Source organism: Seriola lalandi, unplaced genomic scaffold (genome assembly GCF_002814215.2).
Source record: "Seriola lalandi dorsalis isolate HSWRI2012SDOR001 ecotype SW California unplaced genomic scaffold, Sedor1 jcf7180002053712, whole genome shotgun sequence".
Taxonomy (NCBI): domain Eukaryota; kingdom Metazoa; phylum Chordata; class Actinopteri; order Carangiformes; family Carangidae; genus Seriola; species Seriola lalandi.
In genome coordinates this window covers 177,772-200,302 of record NW_019524265.1, presented here as the reverse complement: position 1 = coordinate 200,302, position 22,531 = coordinate 177,772, and the positions used below count along the sequence as shown (strand labels likewise).

At 39.8% G+C, this 22,531-nt stretch overlaps 1 protein-coding gene and 1 long non-coding RNA gene across 2 annotated transcripts in view; one reads left to right on the top strand and one right to left on the bottom strand.

Annotated features, from left to right (window-relative positions):
* cdkl5 (cyclin dependent kinase like 5) overlaps positions 1-17,994 on the top strand; it is a 42,440-nt gene extending 24,446 nt beyond the window's left edge. The window contains exons 7-21 of the mRNA XM_023401679.2: positions 304-363; positions 1,288-1,378; positions 3,189-3,291; positions 4,735-4,821; positions 5,372-5,452; positions 5,611-5,786; positions 5,952-6,790; positions 7,344-7,684; positions 8,992-9,093; positions 9,442-9,547; positions 10,573-10,708; positions 11,437-11,542; positions 12,181-12,342; positions 13,449-13,685; positions 14,088-17,994. Coding sequence (XP_023257447.1) covers positions 304-363; positions 1,288-1,378; positions 3,189-3,291; positions 4,735-4,821; positions 5,372-5,452; positions 5,611-5,786; positions 5,952-6,790; positions 7,344-7,684; positions 8,992-9,093; positions 9,442-9,547; positions 10,573-10,708; positions 11,437-11,542; positions 12,181-12,342; positions 13,449-13,685; positions 14,088-14,495 — 3,035 coding nt within the window. The 3' untranslated portion in view covers positions 14,496-17,994. The remainder of the gene's footprint in view (positions 1-303; positions 364-1,287; positions 1,379-3,188; positions 3,292-4,734; positions 4,822-5,371; positions 5,453-5,610; positions 5,787-5,951; positions 6,791-7,343; positions 7,685-8,991; positions 9,094-9,441; positions 9,548-10,572; positions 10,709-11,436; positions 11,543-12,180; positions 12,343-13,448; positions 13,686-14,087) is intronic.
* LOC147819397 (uncharacterized) lies at positions 17,264-20,425 on the bottom strand. Its single transcript, XR_015436954.1, has 2 exons — positions 20,281-20,425; positions 17,264-19,873 (listed from the first exon to the last, which is right to left on the bottom strand). It is a non-coding gene; the product is annotated as an uncharacterized LOC147819397 (long non-coding RNA).
* Between the last annotated feature and the right edge of the window lie 2,106 nt (positions 20,426-22,531).

The window sequence follows — 22,531 nt, the reverse complement described above, 5'->3', positions numbered from 1 at the left end:
TTATACGGTCAAAATTGTAGGCCTATATCATAATTTGTGCACTATGGTTAAGGACCTATTATGTTTGCAGAAGAGGTACACCAGCACTGCTATGCATATGGTGTTTGTCTTTCTTTTGTGTTTTCTTTCGTTCTTTGTCGTTTGTAATATATTTTAATAGACTGATATATAGATTTTAAAAAAAGAAGCAGCAAATGAAAGTCCTTTTATGTGATGTTTCATAACAGTGAACTGGGATATGGTAGGATAGTGACACAAATGAAACACGTTGTTTACAGCCTTTTGTCTGTGTCTCTCTTCCAGATATAAAACCTGAGAACCTCCTCATCAGCTCTGAGGATGTTCTCAAACTCTGTGACTTTGGTGAGTCTTTGGTCTTTCTTTGCAGGAGCCATATTGTCACACTGAGTTGTTGGGAGTTACATATGCAGTGCAGTGGAACCATACAGTCCCTGCACATTTCCTCTGTCAAATAAAGGTAGTTGCTTGTAAAAATCATGGTATTTGCCTACCAGACCATTTTTCTGTATGTGTAGATTCATTGTGATGCTGTCAAATTATCTGTGATTTTAGCAGTTAAATCTGTGATTTCATTTTGGCCAGTTTGGTTTCTTGGGCTCAATTCATTTTGAAAAAATCACACCATTAATTTGTCACCTTGTAAGTTGCATATTAGAAAGATGCCACTGGGAAGCAGCCAAACAGGACTATAAAATGAAAAGGTTGTTAACAATTATCTGCCAAAGGTATATTTCAAGAAAGTCAGGGGAATGTTAGGCACCTGTTTGCCCTGTAAAATACCAATAAATTGTACTGATACAGCATAGTTTTGTCATTTTACAGTTTCCCAGGTGTATATTCTACGTTTGGATGGGTCTTTGCAATATCACATGGTCAGTTAGCTTTGCATAATTGGCTAATGCAACCCTGCTGAGTCAGCTGGGGTGAGATTTGTTTGTTATTCACTGTTGGAGCTGGCATTCTGTTTATTGTGATTTTTCATGCTTAAAATGGACTCTCTGTACACCGGTTATCTAAAGCACAGTCTCAGGCCGCCTGCAGTGACATAACTAATTAGAGTCTGGTTACATGGGATGATGACCATGTTGTTACTGTAGCTGTCCAAATAATTTGAGCGTTGCTTTTACTTTATTCTTACTAATTACCCATTTATACTGCTATGTGAAGGACAGTAGAGTGTCTGCATATTATCACAGACTACTGGATTTCTGATATACAGTATCAAAGTCTGTGTGATTGATTCATTTCCATGTTACTCTGGCTCAGGTTTTGCTCGTAACCTGTCTGAAGGAACAGATGCCAACTACACTGAGTATGTGGCCACAAGGTGGTACCGCTCACCTGAGCTGCTGCTGGGGTGAGTCTGAGTGCGTGCGTTCGTGCGTGTGTATTTGTGTGTGTGTGTGTGTGTGTGTAGGAGACTGAGTGAGAAACAAGGAGAAAGCTTTGCCTGTTGTCTGTTGCAAATCATTCTCAGTATTACTTTCCTTTCTTCTCAGAGCACCATTTTTGTATAAGATAGCATCAGATAGGGACACACCGATACATCATTTCGTCTCCTCAAGCTGTTTCCAATACCTCAGTTTAGGATATACGAAGTACCTGTCCAATACCAGTGCTCTAGTTTCCCCAAATTCAACTCTCTGCAAAGAGCGCACCAGAATCATTTTTATGTAGGGTAACATGAGGCCAGGGACTGATGTGGCACCAAAATCTTAACTCAACAGTCAGTATTGATGCTAATATTGATCTGGCATAGTGGACTAGTGCATCCCATATATGAGATTGTGTATGTTGTTTGACATACTAAAATAGGCCACTTATACTGTAGATACCAGTACAAAATTAGCAGTTGAGGCCAGTTTCCTTAACTGGATTCGACACACCTGGCACATCTATGTCCAGCCATATCTGATTTATTGTCACTGTCTTGTGAAATTATGAGTCTCTTAAACATCAACTTTCAAGAGCTAAAGAAACAGCCGTGTTTTTCAGCTTCATGGCAACGCACTCTCAGATAATTCAGTATGGTTTTAATTCCGCTCAAGCTATAAAGGAACATTGAATCCTCTGTTTTCACAATAATCATTTGGACAATAAAAAAAATCTGAAGATAATGTGAAATATGTTTCACAGTTTCCTCCAGTCCATGGTGGCTTCTTTAAATGTCTTGCTTTGTCTGAGCAACAGTTCAAAACCAACAAGATATTTAAGATATTCAGGAAAAAAATGTAATTTTGCAGTTCTTATTATCACACATTCAGAATTGGGGTCTGTGGGACACCAAACAATGATGAAGTAAAGTCAGTGTCAACAAAACACAAAGGTTAAATGAAGTATTGTCCTTTGTGGTTAATATCACCCATCTGATATTTCATACAAGAGTTGGATTATTTTTGCATGTGTGTTTGTGCTCAAGGTTGAGTCCCAGAAACTATTTTGTGTAATTTGCATATTCACATTTTTCATCCTCATTTGAATTCTCATTTGCATCCTCATTGTTTGAATTCAGATCACTGGGAATCGGGTGTTACTCTCTTCCCAAAAAAAGGGGGACGATGATTCACCTGCTACTTACGACTTAAGACGTGAACCATCGTGTACACTGTATCCTGAGATCAGATTTCTGTTTCACAGTTGTTTTTGTTTCTTATGCAGCGTTTGAATCGTTTGCTGCATTGAATGTCCATTCTAGCTTGGAGACAGCGGAACGTCATCTAGCCTCACTGCTGTAGCCTGATTTAGTAAATGCCCTGGAACATTTATTGAGACAGTGTTTGAATGCCGCCCACTCAAATACTCTCTCCCTCCAACACCACCGCTCCTCTGCTTCTCTGCTGCCAGATCTCTCGCCATTTCTCACCAGACTCCTCAGCTCCATTCCCTCAGAAATGACCATCTTCCCTGTGAGCATCTCCATCAGAAATACTGCATCCGTTTTTTGGTTTTACTGCACCAACACCACTAATAATCTTGACCCCATCACCATCATTCTCCTAATCATCTCTTTATTTCGCTGAATTTATTTTCACCCCCTATCCTCGTTCTCGTTTTCATCACTGTTATCAACCCTGCTTTCTAATTAACAAGATGGTAACGTGGCATCATTGATGTGGTGTTTTTCACTTAAATAATATTCAGTCTCCCTCTCTTTCTATGTGTCTCAGAGCTCCCTACGGAAAGGCAGTGGACATGTGGTCGGTGGGGTGTATCCTCGGGGAGCTGAGTGACGGACAGCCCTTGTTTCCAGGGGAAAGTGAGATTGATCAGGTCGGTGGGCCCGAAGCAGTGATGGAACAAGTAGCTGATTATTTAATAATAATTTATCAAATAAAAACTTCGTATTTGTAGGTCCTACTGTTTGTAGCTTCTCCTCTGCGAGAACTTGCAGCTTTTCTTTATCATGTCTTTATGAAGTGAGTCTTTTTTTAAGGTTTTTTTTAACAGTTGCTCAGACAGAATAAATGGTTTGATTCTTCTGTATCTGACAAAGAGCCAATTTGGGTATGAATTTTTTTTATGTAGATAGAATTTCTAAAGGGAGCATTTAATAGTGTTGTGAGTCCCTGTGAGGCAAAAAAAATCACAGTTACAGTTTTTTGGATTCAGCACCTGGACAAGAAAGATGTGCATGTTTGTTGTTCAGACAAAATAAACACTCAGAAGACGACATTTTGGGCTCTTGCAGTGGTGATCATCATTTTCCCTACTTTCTTACATTTTATAGAATAAAAAAGTACAGTCAAATGTATTTATTTATAGCCCCAAATCAAACCCTCAACACAAGGAATTGATTAATTTAAAAATTATTTAATGGATGTACCAATAAATTTAAATAATCATTAGTTTCAGCCATAGCCCCATGCCACCATGAGTTTATGGATTTATGTATCCCATCTTCACATTTCCACCAATTGTGAAATGTGAAATTTATGGAAACAATATGGAATTGGTGAATATGGTGGGACATCCTGATTTCCATTATTATCATTTCCTGATAAAGTACACTGTATCTCAACAACAGACCAAAACAACTAAAAGGAGAGAGAATATTGGACTCACATCCACCAGGTGACCAGGAGCGTGACTCCAAATGATAAATAAACGATGAAGTTGATGTTGACTGCTGGACATTTAAATAAGCCATGGTTTGCTAACGTGTTCTCCATATCATATTCATAAGATGATAATATGTCGTGTATGTTGTTTTTACAGTTTGTTGCGCTGCCCCCAACTCAAGACAGAATTAAATAATGCAGGTTTGAAGAAAGGAAGACACACAACGTAGAGGAGAATGTCACCTCTTAAAAGTGATTAAAAGATTTAAAAATGAACCAAATTATAGGATTTTTTAACAGTGACAACAGCAATATCCATATAGTTGACAAATAAACACCTTCAGTAGCTGTTCTGTTGCTGTTGATCATGTCATATGATCTTCTTCAGCAGATAGAGTTTGCATGGAAAAATGTAGATGCGATGTGCTAAATTGACCTTGAGGTGAGATTGTTTTTTTAACTGCTTTTTCCAAAGGACAAAGTACGTTGAAGTAAAATACTCATATTATTTTTATAGCTATTTTTGTAAATGCGTATTTATATTACAAAGATTTTTGAAGGAGAGTTTTACACACAGCGTTCGTGTTAGGTGAACGAATACAATTAAGTCTATTGTCATATGTTTAACTATGACGCTGCTTCTTTTCATCTCCAGCTCTTCACCATTCAGAAGGTTTTGGGTCCACTCCCTGCAGAGCAGATGAAACTCTTCTACAATAACCCTCGATTTCATGGAATCAGGGTAGAAAACCTTTTATCTTTTATCCTTTCTACAGTCGCTTGTGTTCTTTTTCTCTGCTTCGTCTTCTTCTTTCTCCTCCTCCTCCTCCTCTCTGTTTTTACCTCCTTTCCTTCTCTCTCCTCTCCAGATCTGTCTCCTCTCTCTCTTTCTCTCGCTCTATCTCTCTCTGTCTTTCTCTCTCTCTCTCTCGTGGCAGTGTTCCCAGCACCATGACTGAGTGGATTGCTGTGACTCATGAGATAGGTGGTTGGTGTTCAGTTTAGCAGCAAGAGAAAATGTCCCAGAAGGCCGAACTAGTCTTTGTGTGTGTGTGTGTGTGTGTGTGTGTGTGTTTTTGTGTGATCCAGTGATTGATTTCTGTGTGATCTGAACTGTGTGCTACTTTTTACTGGCACAAACATCTACTGTATGTTGGAAATCCTAATAGTAATTTTCAATGCAGAAAAAAGTTCAGTTTGGATAGGAATTTCATCCAGTGTGTGTGTGTGTGTGTGTGTGTGTGTGTGTGTGTGTGTGTGTGTGTGTGTGTGTGTGTTTGTGTGTGTGCCAGTTTCCCTCAGTTACTCATCCTCAGACTTTGGAGAGAAGGTACCAAGGCATCTTGAGTGGTTTGATGTTGGATCTGATGAAGGTAAAATACCAAGCAGTACTCCAACTCCCTCTCTAACTCAAACTAATCTATCCACTTATATGTTATTCTTTGCCAATTATTAATATTTATATAGATAAAATTTCGATACACAAGCCACTGGAATAAGTTCCCTCTATGTGAATGTCTTTTTCCTTCAGAACCTGTTGCTGCTAAACCCCACTGAGCGCTTTTTGACCGAGCAGAGTTTGAACCATCCAGCCTTCCAGCCTCTGAGGCAGGCAGAGAGAGAGAGGCCTCCTCCTGCATCTCCCAACCCACCACGCTCCTCCAAGAGGAAAACACACCATCATGGGGAGAACACAGTTCCTACAAGGTTAGACTACATTCCTTTATTTTTTACTTTCTGTCACAGCTTCCATCTGGAGTCGTGATTTTGAATGCCTTTTAGTGAACCCTGGGACTTGAGCTGAATGATATGGATTGATCACAGTATACTGTACGAACTCTCCCTTATCCGTCCCTTCCTCTGCCCCTCCAGGAGTCACAGTAAGAGCACGAGCCGTCGCTCCAACAGTAAAGAGTGTTCCAGCCTCCCTCGCCACGGAGACCTCCATCACCTTGGCAACGAGAGTTTCCTCAATGGTAACAAACCGGCCCCGTCCAGTTTAAGTCCTACACTCCACCCCAAGGGCCAGTACATGTCCCAGACCCTCAATCGCTCTGCCTCATCCAACAAAGACCTGGCTAACAACAACCTGCCACACCTCCTCAGTCCCAAAGAAGCCAAAGGCAAGACAGAGTTTGATTTCAGCTTGGGACCTTCCCCAAAGCTGTCGGACCAGGGGCATGGGGCGAAGTACGGCCACAGCAAACCCAGCTCCTCTCGCTCTCAGCAGCAGCAGCAGCAGCAGCAGCAGGCCGTCCGCCACACCTTCCTGGAAAGCAAGACCAACACACTGCAGTCTGGAGCAGAGAAACAACATGGCCGACATGCCCACAGTATGGCCGACTCTGCCCATGGATCCATGTCGTCCTCTTCTAAGAGTTCAGCCTCTTATCTCAGCCTGTCCAAGAGCCACAGCGCGCTGAGTGATGCCAAATCTGTAGGAAACCTCAGCGATGGTCGACTCCACCCAGATGACCCAAACTCCAACACAACAGCAGGGGTGGGACCCAGTGCCCGCTTTTTCCCTGCCAGCTGTTTAGACCTCAATGCTCCTTCAGTTCCTCCAGGGCCGCCTGGCAGCCCCTCTGCCCGACACAGCGATCGATCCGGACACAGCCCCGCCTCTCGTAGCAGTGGCAATGTCCGCATGGAGAGCAGCACACTGGACTCCTCATCCAGACACAAATCCAGACATAAACCTCTACCACCAGGTAGGTTTAAGAGTCAAATTTGTATTCAAGGGTCATCTTCACTGTCCTCTGATTGTGACTGAATTTTCTCCAGGGATAGCTCGTTCAGTAGCAGGCAGACGAGACCGTTATGCAAGATAAGTCTCAACAAAGCAAATTCAGGATACAACCGGTTCACAATCTACCTGTAAATTAAAAAATAAATACATTGACAAGTCAAAAAGAGGTGCGCCAGCAGGCAATACTGATGAGTCAAATTTGTCCAGCACAAGACAATATAATATAACAGCATAAGATAATATAAGCATCATATGGCTATTGTAACTAGTGCCTAGTGCATCGTCAGTTTGTACTATTAGTACAGTGAATATAGAGGCAGATGTGGAACAAATCAGAACTTGGATCACATGTAATGCTGGCATGGTTAAATGTTTCCAGTTCCAGTAATATGTGTGGATTTGCTGTTTTAATCTTTGAAATATGATTAGAAATGTAACGTTTTTGGAGTTTTGGACTGTTTCTCACCTTTTATAGACTTCATTTTACTTAATCCAATCTGTCCTCTCTTCTCCAGAGGATGCTGGTGCTCCAGAGCTCTTAGACCCAGGAGGAGCAGGGATGCCTTCAACTCACACTCTGCCTTCTCCACATGAGTCTTATCATTACGGCCTGGGCTACACCTCGCCTTTCTCCTCTCAGCAACGGCCTCAACGCCACTCCATGTACGTGAGGAGGGAGCGCCACCGGCCTCACGGGGTCGAGGGTGGGATGGCGGGCTTGCCTGCACCAGGGCAGGTGATACCGACACGAGCCAGCAGCCTGCAGCTCCTCTCCCCCCAGCTGCAGCACCGGACCACCCTCACTGGACACTCAGTGAGCTCTTCAAGAGAGGACTGCACTGATGACATGACAAGGGTTAGTGGCAGACAGTCCTGTGAGTGTGTTGGTAGTTAAAGGAAACATTCACCCTAAAATACTTATTCCCAGGGATAAAAGGCCAAATGCAGACATTACTATGTTAATTTAAGCATCAGGTCAGAATACATATAGACAGCGCAGGGTCGTTTTTATCTTTTGTTTTGTGAGTAATAAATTAGTTTATCATTTATTTGAATGCAAGGCAGCTCAGTTAAAGACATTCACAGTTATTTCAGTTGCTTGCCAGTCATGGCACTGATCTGACAAAGAAATGATCTTTTCTGGCAGCTGTGATAACAGCAACATCTGTGGCTGGTTGAACTTTCAGTACGATTGTTATTAGTTTCACCAAGAATTCGTTAATAAAACAATTTTTTACAAGCAGTTGCAGCTGGTTTACAATCAAGTTTACCCTGTACAAGTAAAACTTTACAAGTAATTTGTAATTTTTTGAATTTTGAATTTTTCTTATTTTCAAATTTTTTAGGAGTAATTCTTATTTCTTAGATATATAAGTGTATTAATCCCAAAAGGGGAAATTGGTTTAGTCGCCCATACACAATAAATGAAACAGCCACAAGTCAGACTGGTTAAAACACATGACATATTATGACAACATACATGACAAACTATTACTACAATTTTATCACTAACTTACAAAACAACTAGCAAGCCAACAGAACCACAACGTTAAAAAATAAAACTATATAGGTACAACTGATCGATTGATAAGGGGATAATCATGAGTGATGGACCTAAAACAGGAAGAAACAAGAGCCAATAGATAGACAGTTAACAGTGTAGCCAGCAATTATTACTTATTTTACTTATTCTTTATACACTTCAACTCAATTTCTCCTTCAACACCGCAGAAGTCCATAAGAGACCATAATGCAATGCAGCCACAAGATGTTGAGTTTTCAGGAAGTTTTGGAAAACTCCATCTGCAATTGAAAACCACATTCAAATGCATCAAGTCAGTGCCATTTTCTTGGAAGTGTTGTAAATGATTCTGGGATTTCTGGGAAATTACTGAAGAAGAAGACGATGAGGCAGGCTGATGAAAAATGGGTACACGGACACTAATTACCTTTCCTGAAAAGCATCGAAGCTCACACATCCAAGATAGTAAACAATGTGAGAGTGCCAAAGGGTGGGTTTTTTCTTTACTATATGCATTGCAAAATGTGGGTGTGTGTGCGAGTATGGGTATTTCACGAGATGGTGGATGTGTGCAGGGACTGTCAGTGTCTCACATTATCATTACCACTGCTTCATGCTGCGCCTGTCCGTCTTCCCAACAGAGTGAGCAGTCCCCTAAAGACATGAGCCACCCTTGTGCCCCCATCAAAGACTCTGCGAGGGACAACAATGCTGCTTTTCATACACAGCGCTCTAAAAACGAGGTCCGACCCCCTGACTCCTCCCTACCTCCAACCAGTTCACCGAACACAGACAGTAGCTCTTCTGACCGCTGGTTTCCATAGCTTTTTCTGTTTCTACTCAGGTCAACAGCTTCACTGCACGTTGTCGCTGGTATAAATGTAACCTCACTGAAAAGCTCTAAGATTGTCCCGAATGTCTTGTGATGTGAGCCAGTAAAGAATGTGACAGCTAACAATAAGTGATGAAGTGAGATTTAATGGGATAATCAATCACAAAAAGATGAAGAGACTGAGGAACTTTGTGTGGTCCTGTGTCCATGTGTGTATTTGTGCGTTTGTGTGTCTGCATGATGTGTGTGTGTTTCTTAGGTTGGTATGTACCACGACCCTCATGGCGACGATGGAGGTTCCTCCAAGGAGAACCGAATGATCTTCACTGAGTCCATGCCTCGGAGAGTAGGCAGCTTCTACAGAGGTAAGGAACAGGCATCGCCATATATGCAGTATATATATTGTATACAGTTTATATATATGGGAAATAAAATCAAATAAATGGAATAAAGTAGAATAAAAGATATCCTTTTGCAGATATTTGGTCATAAACCAAAGTATTGGGCAAATTAAACTTTGACCATGTGTTGGCGCTAGAGGAAAAGTCTGGCTTTCATCAAATTGTTACAACTCATTCTTGGGTGGACACGGATGGCTGTACAAAATTTAATGGGAGGCCGTTGAACAGATGTTTCAGTAAAATGAAAAAAAGTCAACCTGCTGGTGGTGCCAGAGGAAAAATCACAGAACCAACAGAGACAAACTGTAGGATCAGTAGGATTCATCCTCTGGGGACCAAATACCTCTGCAACATTTCATGTTTTCTAATAGTAGTTCAGATATTTCAGTCTGGACCGAAGTGGTTGATTGACCAACCAAACGGCATTTCTATCCATAAAACCACCTGACTAGCACGAGTAAAAAATAAGATATAGTCTAATGTAATAAAAAAAACACTTTAAACTTTAACACTTTAAAAAATATGGTACTGTTAAAATGCAAGATCTAAGCAAACAGCATATTTTCTTTGATTAATTAAGCTGTTATTTTCTCAAATAGCCTTAAATTGAATTTATTAAAAGGCGGTGGCAAACAGAGATGTTTAAAGCCTCAGTTTAATAGAACTGAGAATTGGAACTAATGTGTTTAGTTTTGACTCTGGGAATAGGAAGCAGACGCGTCTAAAGCATTAAGTTCTTTATAAACAGTGGAAAAAAACAGACAATTATAGAGAGAGGAATCCAAAAGAAAAGAGGCAGACAATGCAGACATGGTGTATTTTGGGAAATGTGAGTGCAGAAAAAAAATACATGCAAAATAACTCCCAAAATAAAATAAGCAAAACACAAGGCATGTTGTTCTTATAAAATATACCAACAAACCCTTCTCAGTAAAATCTACACATATGTAAACTGTAAATTATTTTCTCTCCTCCTTGTTTCTCTCCAGTCCCTTCACCCAGACCAGATAACTCCTCCTCTTTCCATGACGGTGTCGGGCAGGGTCGAGGGCCGGTCGTACCTGTTGTTCCAGGAGACCCTGTTGCTATGGCCAACCACTCCAAACGCCAGACCGCTTTTGACTGGTGAGAGTTCATTTTTTTAACCGGCATGGCGTGTTTTTTCTTCACTGTAGCTTCAGGCAATGGTACAAGTTATACTGCATCAGGGAGCTCGCTTGACTTCAGCTGAAGTGTCCACATTTATAGTTGTAGAACTCCCAGCACACATTACTAGACATTTCTGTACTATTAGCCACTTTGCACCTACAATTCACAGTGCTTTGACTATGCAGACATCAGTAGTCATCATCAGTCGACACTGAAGGATGAAGAAAATTTAACTTTTTACTTTTTCCTCTTTGCTAAGTGAGGAATTCAGCCACCAGGTCAAACTATCAGACATATTTTCCTCACTGTCATGTGAAATTCTCCCACAGTGCTAATTAAGATCCATTACATTTTACAAGACTACTTTGTGGTTCTGCTGGAAACACATTACAGTCTCTAAATTACTGAGGTGAAATGAATGAAAACACATTGTCATGTGGCACTGTCATTTCATTTAAAAATACAGCATATTTTCCTCCTTTCGTTGACTTGAATAATCATTATCTGACGTAAAGCTGAAAGCTTAAAAGTGAGAATTATTCAAACATCAGTATTTTAGGACCAGTGTCTTTTCTTACTGTGCATGTGTTCTGTTCATGACATTATCTATTTGGAGACATACCTTAAAGGAAGTCACCATTTAATCCTGAGCTTGTAACTACAAACATGAGTCATATGAACAATTCTCCACATTTGCCGCGTAGGACTGCTGCAGAAGCGATGGTCATGAATCCTCCAGAGCCCACCAAAGAGAAGGAAAAACAAGGCTTCTTCAGAGCCATTAAAAAGAAAAAGAAGAAGACACAAATAGTAAGATCATTGAAGTCATCACCTGTCATTTCATCTAGCGCATATAAAAATATTTCCTTTGTCCATAGTATATTTATATTTTAGTGTGTAGTAAATGCCGATAAGTTGGTGCATCTGAAAATGATTATCTGTAGCATTCAGTTTCTTCTGGTGTTAATGTTTTACATACAACACAGTGAAAACTGTTTATGTGAATTTAAAATTAAATTTCAATTTCAATTTAACAAAGGGACAATGTGCATGACATTGATCATTTACCAGAAATGAAAAGATGGTTGCACTACATTTAGCAAAACGCTAATTTCCATCTGTAGTCCCACATTCAACAAACTAACACATCACGAAAACGACAGAATACAGAAAATACAGGGACCCAATATATCGAAACACAATGTGTAGACACTAAAAAGCACAAAATACAGCATGAGGACACAATAACAACATTTTTTAAAAACCGCAATAAAAACCCTGTTTATCTTAACAGTCAAATATTCATGCTGTGACTGATTTCTTTTCCCTGTATCTATTCTGAAGGGTTTTTTCTTTAAATGGCTGAGGTTCAGGTGCTGCAGCTGTTGTTCTCTTTGCTGGCAGAGACGTGTGTTGAGAGTTGTGGCTGTGCATCTTCTGCTCCACAGACTGACATGGAGGACGGGAGGAACCCCAGCATCAAGAAAAGTCTTTTCCCCCTCTTTAGCTCTAAGAATAGCTTAAAGCACAACTCAGCTGTCAAAGTCCTACCTGTAGTCGCCTCGCCTATGGTACAACACCAGCCTCCTGCGCCCTACCCTGCCTCACCAGTAATCTAACCTCGACACTACGGCTGCATGTTAACTCATACTGCACTCACACAGAATGACCTGGTTTGAAATCCTCTCAAGCGCTTGATGATTGATTGACTGAGACATATTCCAAATTGAAAGGATTTCAAATGCGTTTCGAGTCTAATACTGCACGCTGTTTGTGCGTCCATTTTGTCTTGCTGTAATGTGTGTCAAATGCAGTCACCTTGCATTCACGTTGCACCGTAAGACATTGATTTCATGCTACGCTGTGTGCTGTTTGTGAGGCCAACACCTCTGCACATTGAGACTCATCCTTTTCAAATAAATCATTGTATCACATGAGGGTCAAGAACATATTCAACACATTTACAAGCACACAAACCAACACACGTATCCAAACTCATACTGCAGACGAACAAATTTTAATAGGAATAGTTCAGTATTTTTGACAATTTGTTTCTTCGCTGTCTTGCTCAGAGTTTGATGACTCTCACATCTGTGTATTAAATATGGAGCTCGAGCCAGCAGCTGGGAAACAGCTAACTGTGTGGAATGGTAATAAAATGTCGTAGCAGCACCTCTAAAGTGCATCTTCTTATCTGGCTAACTCATAATGTTAGTAATAAATTAAATGAGTTATCAAGCAAAATGACAAATATTTACCAGTTTCATCTTATTAAAAGTGAGAATTTGCTGCTTTTCTTTGTTTGGTATCATAAATTTAATCTCTTTTCATTTTGTCTGTTGATCAGACAAAACAAGCATTTTGAAGATGTCATTTTAACTTAATTATTAATCAAAAGATAAGCAACAAATTGATTGATTATGAAAATGATTGTTATTTGTAGCCGTACTGTTTATTATAATTTGCCAGAACACATTAGACACAAGACTCTGTATGAAGTCATTACTAATCACCATCACCACCTCCTTGTGTTTTGTCTGGGGCTGCCAGAGGGGTGCATGAAGAACTTCACCAGGATTTGAGATGCAATTTGACTGAGATGTGTTGTGTAATGAAAATGACTATGGCGACCTCGCCGTAGAGAGAATAAGATTTACATGAAGTAAATATTTTGGATAAGTAATCACATTCCTGTATTTTGTTTCTGAAACGTTAGGTTACTGGTATCGGACAAGAACACCTGTCCCTGCAGAGGAGCTCCAAGTCTTCCTCTCATCACGGCAGCCGACGGAAAAACCGCGAGCGATCCCGGGACAGAGACCGAGAACGAGAACAGAGCCGGGACCGAGACAGAGACAGAGAGAGAGAACGGGAAAGAGAAAGAGAGAGGGAAAGGGAGAGAGAGAGGGTCAATGACTGGCCACCAGAAAAACCAGTGGACTCACACTCTCAGGTGTGTAGATAGCTACTGGAGGCCCAGAGCACAGTCTTTCCTCTAAATGACCGTATCATAATTCCATGTTGATTTTTCATCAAAACAGCCTCTTATATCAGTCACACGTATGTAACTTATATGTAAACCATATGTATTATATGTATTTGAGTCACATAATAGCTACTTGAGTCACAAATATCTACATCTATGATCTGTTGCCCAAACCTGAGTCTGAGTTCATTTAGTTATTTCAATGACAATATTAGACCATAAACTCTTACATCACTGTATAAGACATGTCAGCCCCTCTTAATGGTATCCACTTTCCAGGTAACTTGTCACACAACTTAGATTTGTTGAATTGTGACAGAGGAGGACTAGGAATCATACTTTTTTTTTTTTTTTGTTCTCTCCTACCAGAGCCAACCACTCAAGTCACTCCGCAGGCTCCTTCACCTCTCACCTTCATCCTCAAATCAAGGACAGCCTCCTCCTCCTCCTCCTCCCGACCTGCGCTTCCAAGCCCCCCTCCCAAACCCCCAACAGCCCTCCTCCAAAGCGGGCTACCCTGAAGGTCGAGGGCATGCCGAGAGCAGGGGGCACTCTGGGGTGAGCAGCACCGCCCAGGCCAAGAGTCGCAAGGCCAGCTACCCCCTCCCCGGACAGATCGAGTCCAGCTGGCACGTGTCTGCTTTACAGCGGGCAGAGGGCGCTCAGTTCACCCCAGAACAGCTGGGCATCAAACCGGGGCAGAACGGACCCACGTTTACCCGAGCCTCCCGCACCAGGATGCCAAACCTCAACGACCTGAAGGAGACTGCGCTTTAAAAAAATCCAACCCAAACCACACCACCTCTGAAATGGCTCCATCCTGAAAGCATCTGCCCGACGCAGACATCATGGTACTGTAGTAAAAGTTTACATGAAAGCCTATTTCACTGGATCAAGTCCTCATTCGGAAACGTAGTTATCTGTTGATGCTCGTGTCTCTGAAATCTACCAAGACTAGATGTTGTCAGGCCAAACACAAACACCAGTAAACAGTGTCGTTTAGGGAATCAGAAACAGGAAGGGGCCCACTCCCTTGTGGGATGCCAGCACTGTATCAGTTGTACATTATTCTCTCTCTACTTAACAACGTTAGAACATCAGAATAAGCTGATCTTTCCTGACAAGGAGACACTGCCCATGTGGCCTCTTTGCTGCCATCTTCTGCTCACAGGACACTACTACAACACATCTGACAGCCGCTGTCACACCGTGGCCAATAAACTCAAATGTTTTTCAAGCTCTGATATTTGATAAGAATAAAAAAAAAAAAGAAAGATTTATATCAACATTATTTATTAAATATTTATTTGTTTTAAATTCAAGGATATAAGCTATAAATGACACAGTATGTAGGCTATATGGGAATATTATAAGGTAATATAGAATTAAATGTGTAATTGCAAGAGCTTTAGTTTCGACACAAAGAAATGCATAGATATTTATGTGTTGATAATACAATATGTCACAAGGAATATTTAATAATGGTGAATGTCCTTTTTTTTGTTCAATTTGATATGTTATTAACAGATTTTCACATTATATCATGTTACTTTTACCCTTTTTTTCTGTTTGTTTCATCAAAATGTAAAGAAATATTGATAAATACTTGTTACCCAAAGTGGAAAAAATGACACCTAGTACAAATCTGCCCATCACCCTCATGACATCAGTTCTGAAGTTTCGTGACTAGTCGGGCTATTTGTCAACAGGGTTTGGTAGCAGAACAGCCAGAGTGAGACTGGTAGACTCTGTGCTTTACATTGTCAGTTCACTTCATGTCCCACTCTTGGTGTCATCATTTGAAAACGAGCCCCATTTTCAGCTTTTCAGTTCTTTTATCAGTGACAAAGGCTTTTCCAGCTCCATGCTGCCATGTTGGTTTTGTCTACAGCCTTAACAGCAAGTAATCACCACACAGCCCTGGTGAAAAGTTAGCCTCTGATACAACATTTTTAAGTGTTTTAAGATAGTAGGAGAGTACTCTGCAAAAAAGCATACCTCACCTACAACCTTTAAGATCTTAAAGGATAAGTCTGGTCATATTCCATGTGTTTGTTATTGTGACAAATTGAAATCTAAAACCAACAGCGAATCAGGCTTCAAACAAGTTTTGTCTGTGGTGTAGCTTATTGCTCTGTACCATAGACCTCTACTGTTGTCCAAAAGCACATCAGTGAGTTTATTTTGAGCCACCACTTTGCTGCCATAAATACTTAGCAGAGCGTTAAAATAGTCCCCAACAAATACTATATTTAACGTTGGCCAGCTGTTTTAGGAAATTATTTAGATTTTTTTAGCAATGAAAGTTATCAACACACATGATGAAATCTGCCAAAAGTGACCTGTTTTTAAAGATTTCTTTTTCAGTAAAAGCCGATGGGCCTGGGACTGAGAGCCACAGACAGACATTTTGATTAAAGTAAAGTACAAATACCACAACCTAAAAATACTCCATGACAAGTACAAGTGGAGCATTCAGAATCTACTTACATAAGTTGAACCACAGAAGTGTTATTTGTTAATGTACTTTAAGTTTCAAAAGTAAAAGTAAATGACTTCTAGGACTGATATTTCCTTATACAAATTATTTGGCTATCAATATTGTTGCATCAGTGTATAAGCCCCATTTTCCTGTTGTCTAACAGGATCGTTCCAGGTCATCATAAGTCTGAAGGGTCATGAGATGATTCATTTGATAGAAAATGAGAAAAAAAGTTCAGCTAAATAAATTAGTATTTACTTTTTGTGAATACAATTTTGGATCTTTGGGCCTCAAACAGTCAAGTAAATTAAACGATTGAGAACTTTGGAAAGAAAAGTCGCTCTTTACTTAAAATACTAACAACTCATAGACATATAGACAAATGTAGGCACTTTTTATAGGCACCGCTTTTGTAAGGGGTCATACACAAATAAGGTTACTGTTTCAGTCTTTAACAATATATTGTATTTATTAAAGACCATCACATGATTTTTTATGTAAAATCTTAATCTGAATTTATTACTCATGTTGTCAAATGATTGTAGGAGAGTAGAAGTATAATATCATATAAAATGCAAATACTCGAGCAAAGTGCAAGTACCTCAAAGTTGTACTTACGTACAGTAAATGTACTTAGTTACATTCCACCACTGGCTGGTTTCAGTCTTTACATGGGACTTTGTCGACAATAAGAAAAATATGAAATAACACCAGATGTATCCTTTAATGTTTGTTTACATTTTCTGTGTGCATTTTAAAATCTTGTGTTAGCAAAGTTTTTGTAAATGCCTTTTGTAAATCTGAATTTCATTTTGCATTACTAGTTTTCTTTTCAACATCAACAGTCACGATCAGGGATGATTTTACTTAACTCAGTTGTTCATAAAAGCATTTACTTGTTGTCTACTGACCTGTGGATGATTAAAAAAAACTGAGTTCTGTAGAACAAAACACTATTTGTGGCCTAGGCAAAGTATACTGCATAGTTTTTCTTCCAATTTCACTTGTATCCTCTGAGGATGGATGCATTTGTGCAAAATTCAAAACATCTGTGGACTGAAGAGAGAATTTGAAAATTTTATGTTTTATTCCTCTGTCGAATGGATGAAAAAAACAACATCAACAAAAACAAAAACAAAAAAACACAAAAAAAAACAAATGAACCAATTGACTACATGGCTGATTGAAAGCAATAATATTCAGAAGGAGACTCAGACTGATGCAGATTGTACTAGCCAAATCAGTGGCTGGTTAAATTGGAGCCAAATATAGCACAGACAAGGATTTTCAGCAGGAGACTGTGATTAATGCAAGAGAAGTGTCCACATAAAATATCAAGACATTGCTCTGCAATACATTTTTTATTTTCAATTTGTCCTTGAACATGATGCAGGGCAGGTAAAACTGCCCCATGTTGTGTATTATGGAAAATCCTGGTTGCTAATGATTGTAAATGACTGCTGACGTGGGTTTGTTTATATCATTAATGCGACAGAGTGATGACAAAGCTTGCCTTGCCAGTGACCTGAAGCCTTACATTAGCTTACTCACTCCAAATGGAAATTGAGGCTTCAACCCCCAGCAAGTCACATACACTGAGAACTGAGACGAGAAAAATACGAATTTTGTTCACAAATATGAATGTGTTTCGTAAAACATCAGTTCTTTTTTCATTTTAGCCGTTTCCCACTTCTTACAGGGTGTAAATAGAAATAATAGAGTGTATCTATACTGACCATTCTAACTTTAAAAATGATAGGGTCTCATAATAAAAGCCAACTGTACATTTTTGAACGGCTCATATGTTTGTTTTGTAGTACACACAGACACAAACATGGACATAGATGTGAGACAAGTATTAATTTAATCAAGGAAATGCAATGCAATGTATTCCCAAAGCACCATGGGAAATTGAATTAAAATGATAGCAAAAAATTCAGGCGTTAACCTGAATACAAAACCACATCTGAATATTAGTTAATTTTTCATTCTGTGATAGTTTTTTAAAAAGTGCCTTAGGTAAAAAATTATGAGTGTTTACAAAACACAAAGAGAAAACAGGAAGTGAAATCAGGCATATTTAAAGAACAAGTCTGGCTTTATTCTACATTTTTTCTTATTGTCAACAACTCCCATAAAAAGACCAAAATAAATGACATTCTAGTCCTTTTCTCAATACTCTCCTAAGGCCATTTGTTCATACTGGAAAAAAAACTCTTGAAAGCAGAGGGTCAAATTTACATATTTTTATATTCAAAAAAATAGGTAATTATCTTAACCGCTGAGGACTGTAGTTTTTAGCAAACATTACTATTTCAGGGAACCATTTTCAGCTGTGGATTAATACAAATTTGATACACATTGAGCTTTTGAGTATTTAAAGCAGTAGGACTGTGTATATTTATATGCCAATCACAGTCAATTAACCTTAACCTTCAAAAAGCCCTTTGAAGTTGTCAGGACCGGCCAAAATAACCTCACAATAATGGTTTCTAACTAAATTTGTCCACACAATCCTAGAAAGACATGTACACACACAAAAAAGAACCACACAACAACACACACACACCAGTACACGCAAATACACCACAGTGATTTACCTTAAAGTTGCTCTCATACCTGAGTCAACAGGCTAAGAGTTAATAAGTGCAATTAGCCAATCAGGATCAGCTTTGTCCATTTCTGCCCAGTAACTGTCAGTAGCACCTGCTGAGACACTGGTTGCTATGGTGACTGTGGCCATCAAGTCAAGGAGGGAAACACACACACAATCCCCTCTCCCCAGCTTTTCAAATGAAACTTCTGTTTGAAAATTGGATCACAGAGGGAGAAGTGCCCTATTGAAAAGATCACCTTACCACTGCCGTCCCAAGACTTCAATAAAGACATTGGCATCTTTTATATGTACCTACAGTTTACGGTTGAAGTTTTATCACAGTTTAGAAACTCCCCTCAGCTCTGTTGAGGGCAAGAGCTTCAGAGCTCAATTTAACATGGGTGTCTATGGGAGCTTTGACAGTCCTCTTGGCACTTAGGAGGGATTTCCTCAAAAACTGTAAAAGATATCAGAATGAGACCAAAGCTGGGTGATACAGGACATAAATCTCTACGTTTTCAATACAAAAACATCAATGAAGGTTGGAAATTGTGTATTCACTCGGTCTACTGGATCCATACAATCTCAATTTACAGTCTTCAGTTACAAAATGAGCCTCAAGTTACTGACATAAGTAGCTGCACAACAGCCAACAGGAACAGGCATAATTCCAGTAACTGCTAAAACGTCTGTCGACAGCATCAATTTCACACATTTATGCCACTTGAAATGTTTGTCGAATGATTCGTCAGTCGTTGCACTAACGATACTTTTCACTAAAGAGCTAACATTAGATGTTACTCACCGGTCTAAAAGTTGCGAGCTCTACATCAAACTGCATCTCTTTCCTCTCAAGAGCTGTCTCCAGCAGTGGGAAGCCAAACCAGGATTTACTCGTGGTTTCTTGTCGGGAGTGGTCCTTCGGGATGGAGATCGTTTACAAGGAGCTTCAGCCATTTCTGTGTTTCTGTGATGTTAGTCGGGAGCTGTAGCTAACTTCAAGCTCTGCAGGAAGTTCTTCTTCTTCGTGGGACTGAGGGCAGACCAGACTAGACGCTCCACTGAGTCACACAGCATCTAGTGTCACAAAGTGGTATTACAACTCAGGACAGGTCGGGGCTAGCTGACTAGCATGCTCATTATAACACTGAAATACAATAGATGGAGGTCTTGATCAAGAAATATTTCATGATCAAGACCTCCATCTATTGTTATTGGCATATTATCATTATTTACTAAACACCTTTTCAATGACAACAATTAAGTTCTGAAAAAAACTAATGTACATGAGCTGTACTACACTGACAACTTCCTCACAATCTGAACTGTCAATGTTCAGTTCACACTAAAGCGTGTGTAAGGTGAACACATCTTTCTCCGAGGTCAGTCCAAGAAGACAGCAGAAAGATAATCAGAGAGCAGTGTGTGTTAATATAGATCTGATATTAATTAGCAGAAACAGTGATATCTGAAGTGAATCTCACCTCTGGAGACTCTCCTTCCCAGGACAGGAGGTGTTGTTCCCTGTCGCTGCCCTGGGCTGCCTCTCCTGGTATCTGGGAGGGAAGACAACTCGCTATTCCTCCTGCTCTGTCTGGCAGGTGTTGCCAGGAGCTTGGAAGTACTTGGCAGTACTTGGCACTGGCTTAAGGAAGAAGGTTTTGGATCAAAAATTAATTTTATGTTTGCAGGAAATGATAATACACAATATACTTAACCACAAGCTATGGGACACACGCATGTACCTGGGATGAACTGGATTAGGTGGAAACCGGAAGGCTGATCCCGCCCTTTGTCAGCCTACCAGTCTCTGTGTACAGCTGCACACCTGCTGGGTCCTGAATGCAGCTGAGATGGCGCCTCTATGTTCTCCATATGTCCTAGATGCAGAGAGAATCCAGCAAAGAGACGTCCAGGGTGACGTGGCGATCCTGGATAAGGAGGGCCGTCTCCTCTGCCCAATGTGTCCTCCTCCAACAGTGCAGCCTCCACTCCTCCCAGGAGATCCTCTGGATCACCTTGGCAACAGTCAGGCTCAGCATCATGCGCTTCCCCTCCAGGTAGTACCACCGCTATGCCTCAATGAGAAGGCAGGCACCTCCAGGGGTCCACCTCGAAGATGCAGCGCCGTCAATCCGGCCACCATCTTGGAAAGCCAACATACCAACATTGGTAACCCAGGCAGCTGTTTCAGAAGCAGCACCAGCGAGCTTCTTTGTCACCTGGAGGGAGAGAGAGACAGAAAGGTTTCAAATGTCAATATCACAGCAGTGGTGTGAAAGCAGCTGTAAGAACATGTACTCTGCCTGAATTAAACCTCAGTCTAGAGAAAGTCCCTGGTGGGAGGCACCCGTTGGGAAAGAATACTAGAGATGGCTGTTGGACAGATCAACCAGTTACACATACAGTGCATTTAGAAAGTGCTCACTTTTTTACATTATTACAATCTAATAACTTGTTAAATTCATTCATCAATGAACAATGCCAGCAAGATGGCTGCTAATGCTAGCAAGCTGGCCCCCCCACTTGTTATTTTGCAATCTTGTAAATTCATTCATGAATGACCAATGCTGTTATCATCATTATCATTTATTGCAGCTATTATATATCATTGTTAGCAATGTAATTATTTTCACAATTATTGTCTGGTTGTCACAGCTGCTAATGCCCCCCACAAGCTCAGTCATTTTGACCCTAATTTCAGCCTGTATACATGTATGGGGTGTTGTAATGTGCATGACTTACCGTTTCTTGCAGGTATGGTTCTGGCCCGAGGTGGATTCTGCCATCCCTATGAAAACACAAAAGGAAAAATAAGAAGATGTCAAGCAGCTCCTCTTGACTATGAAATGTTTGAAGCAGTCTAAGGACTTCAGAACACAAAAGATTTATTCATCATCGACTTAATCCTCATTTAGCATATACTGTAATAACAAGACTTAATGAATAAATCTAAACAAATGTACATGTGAAGAATTCGTAGAAGAGATTTTTATATATATATATATATATATATATAATATATAATATATAAATATATATATATATAAATAAAAACACACATTAGTGGTGAGGCAACACAAAAACACATGTTACTAAAAACTCTGTTGCACTGTTGATTCAACTACTTCTTTTTATTAAGCAAACTTACATATGACAGAGAAATTCAGCTTTAACTTCATCCACAACTGTATTTTGATTTTAAATAGTTAGTTGATTATAAATTGTACACTACAGTATTTAATTAATCCATTTATTACATTCTTTTATACATTTCCAGTGTTGTAAATTGTTTAAATTAATGTAGTTTATAATGTCCAATAAAGTTATTTATGAAGCTCTTGCTTTAACTTTGTTGCTGGTTTTTACAGAGCACATCTGGTATGAATTTTCACAATAGTAACATGTACAGCATTGTGTGACTATTTTTATGTTAGCTTTAATTAACAACATAAATACTAGAATTGTTTAAATGTTGTCCGACAACACTGACAATGAAGGATCAAAAACCTTGCTGATGTTACTTGGTAAATACTTTCACCTGTGCAGGTGGTGACAGTGCTAGAGATGATCCATCACTTAATCACAGTTTAATATTTATAAATTCTGTTCTTAAAAGTGTTGCTACTATCACCTGTCAACAACAGCAGAAATGAAGTTGCAGGTAAGAAACTGAACCTGTGAATACTGAAGACAGAGAATAATAAACAAACTCATCAGCAGTTAGTCTGTCAT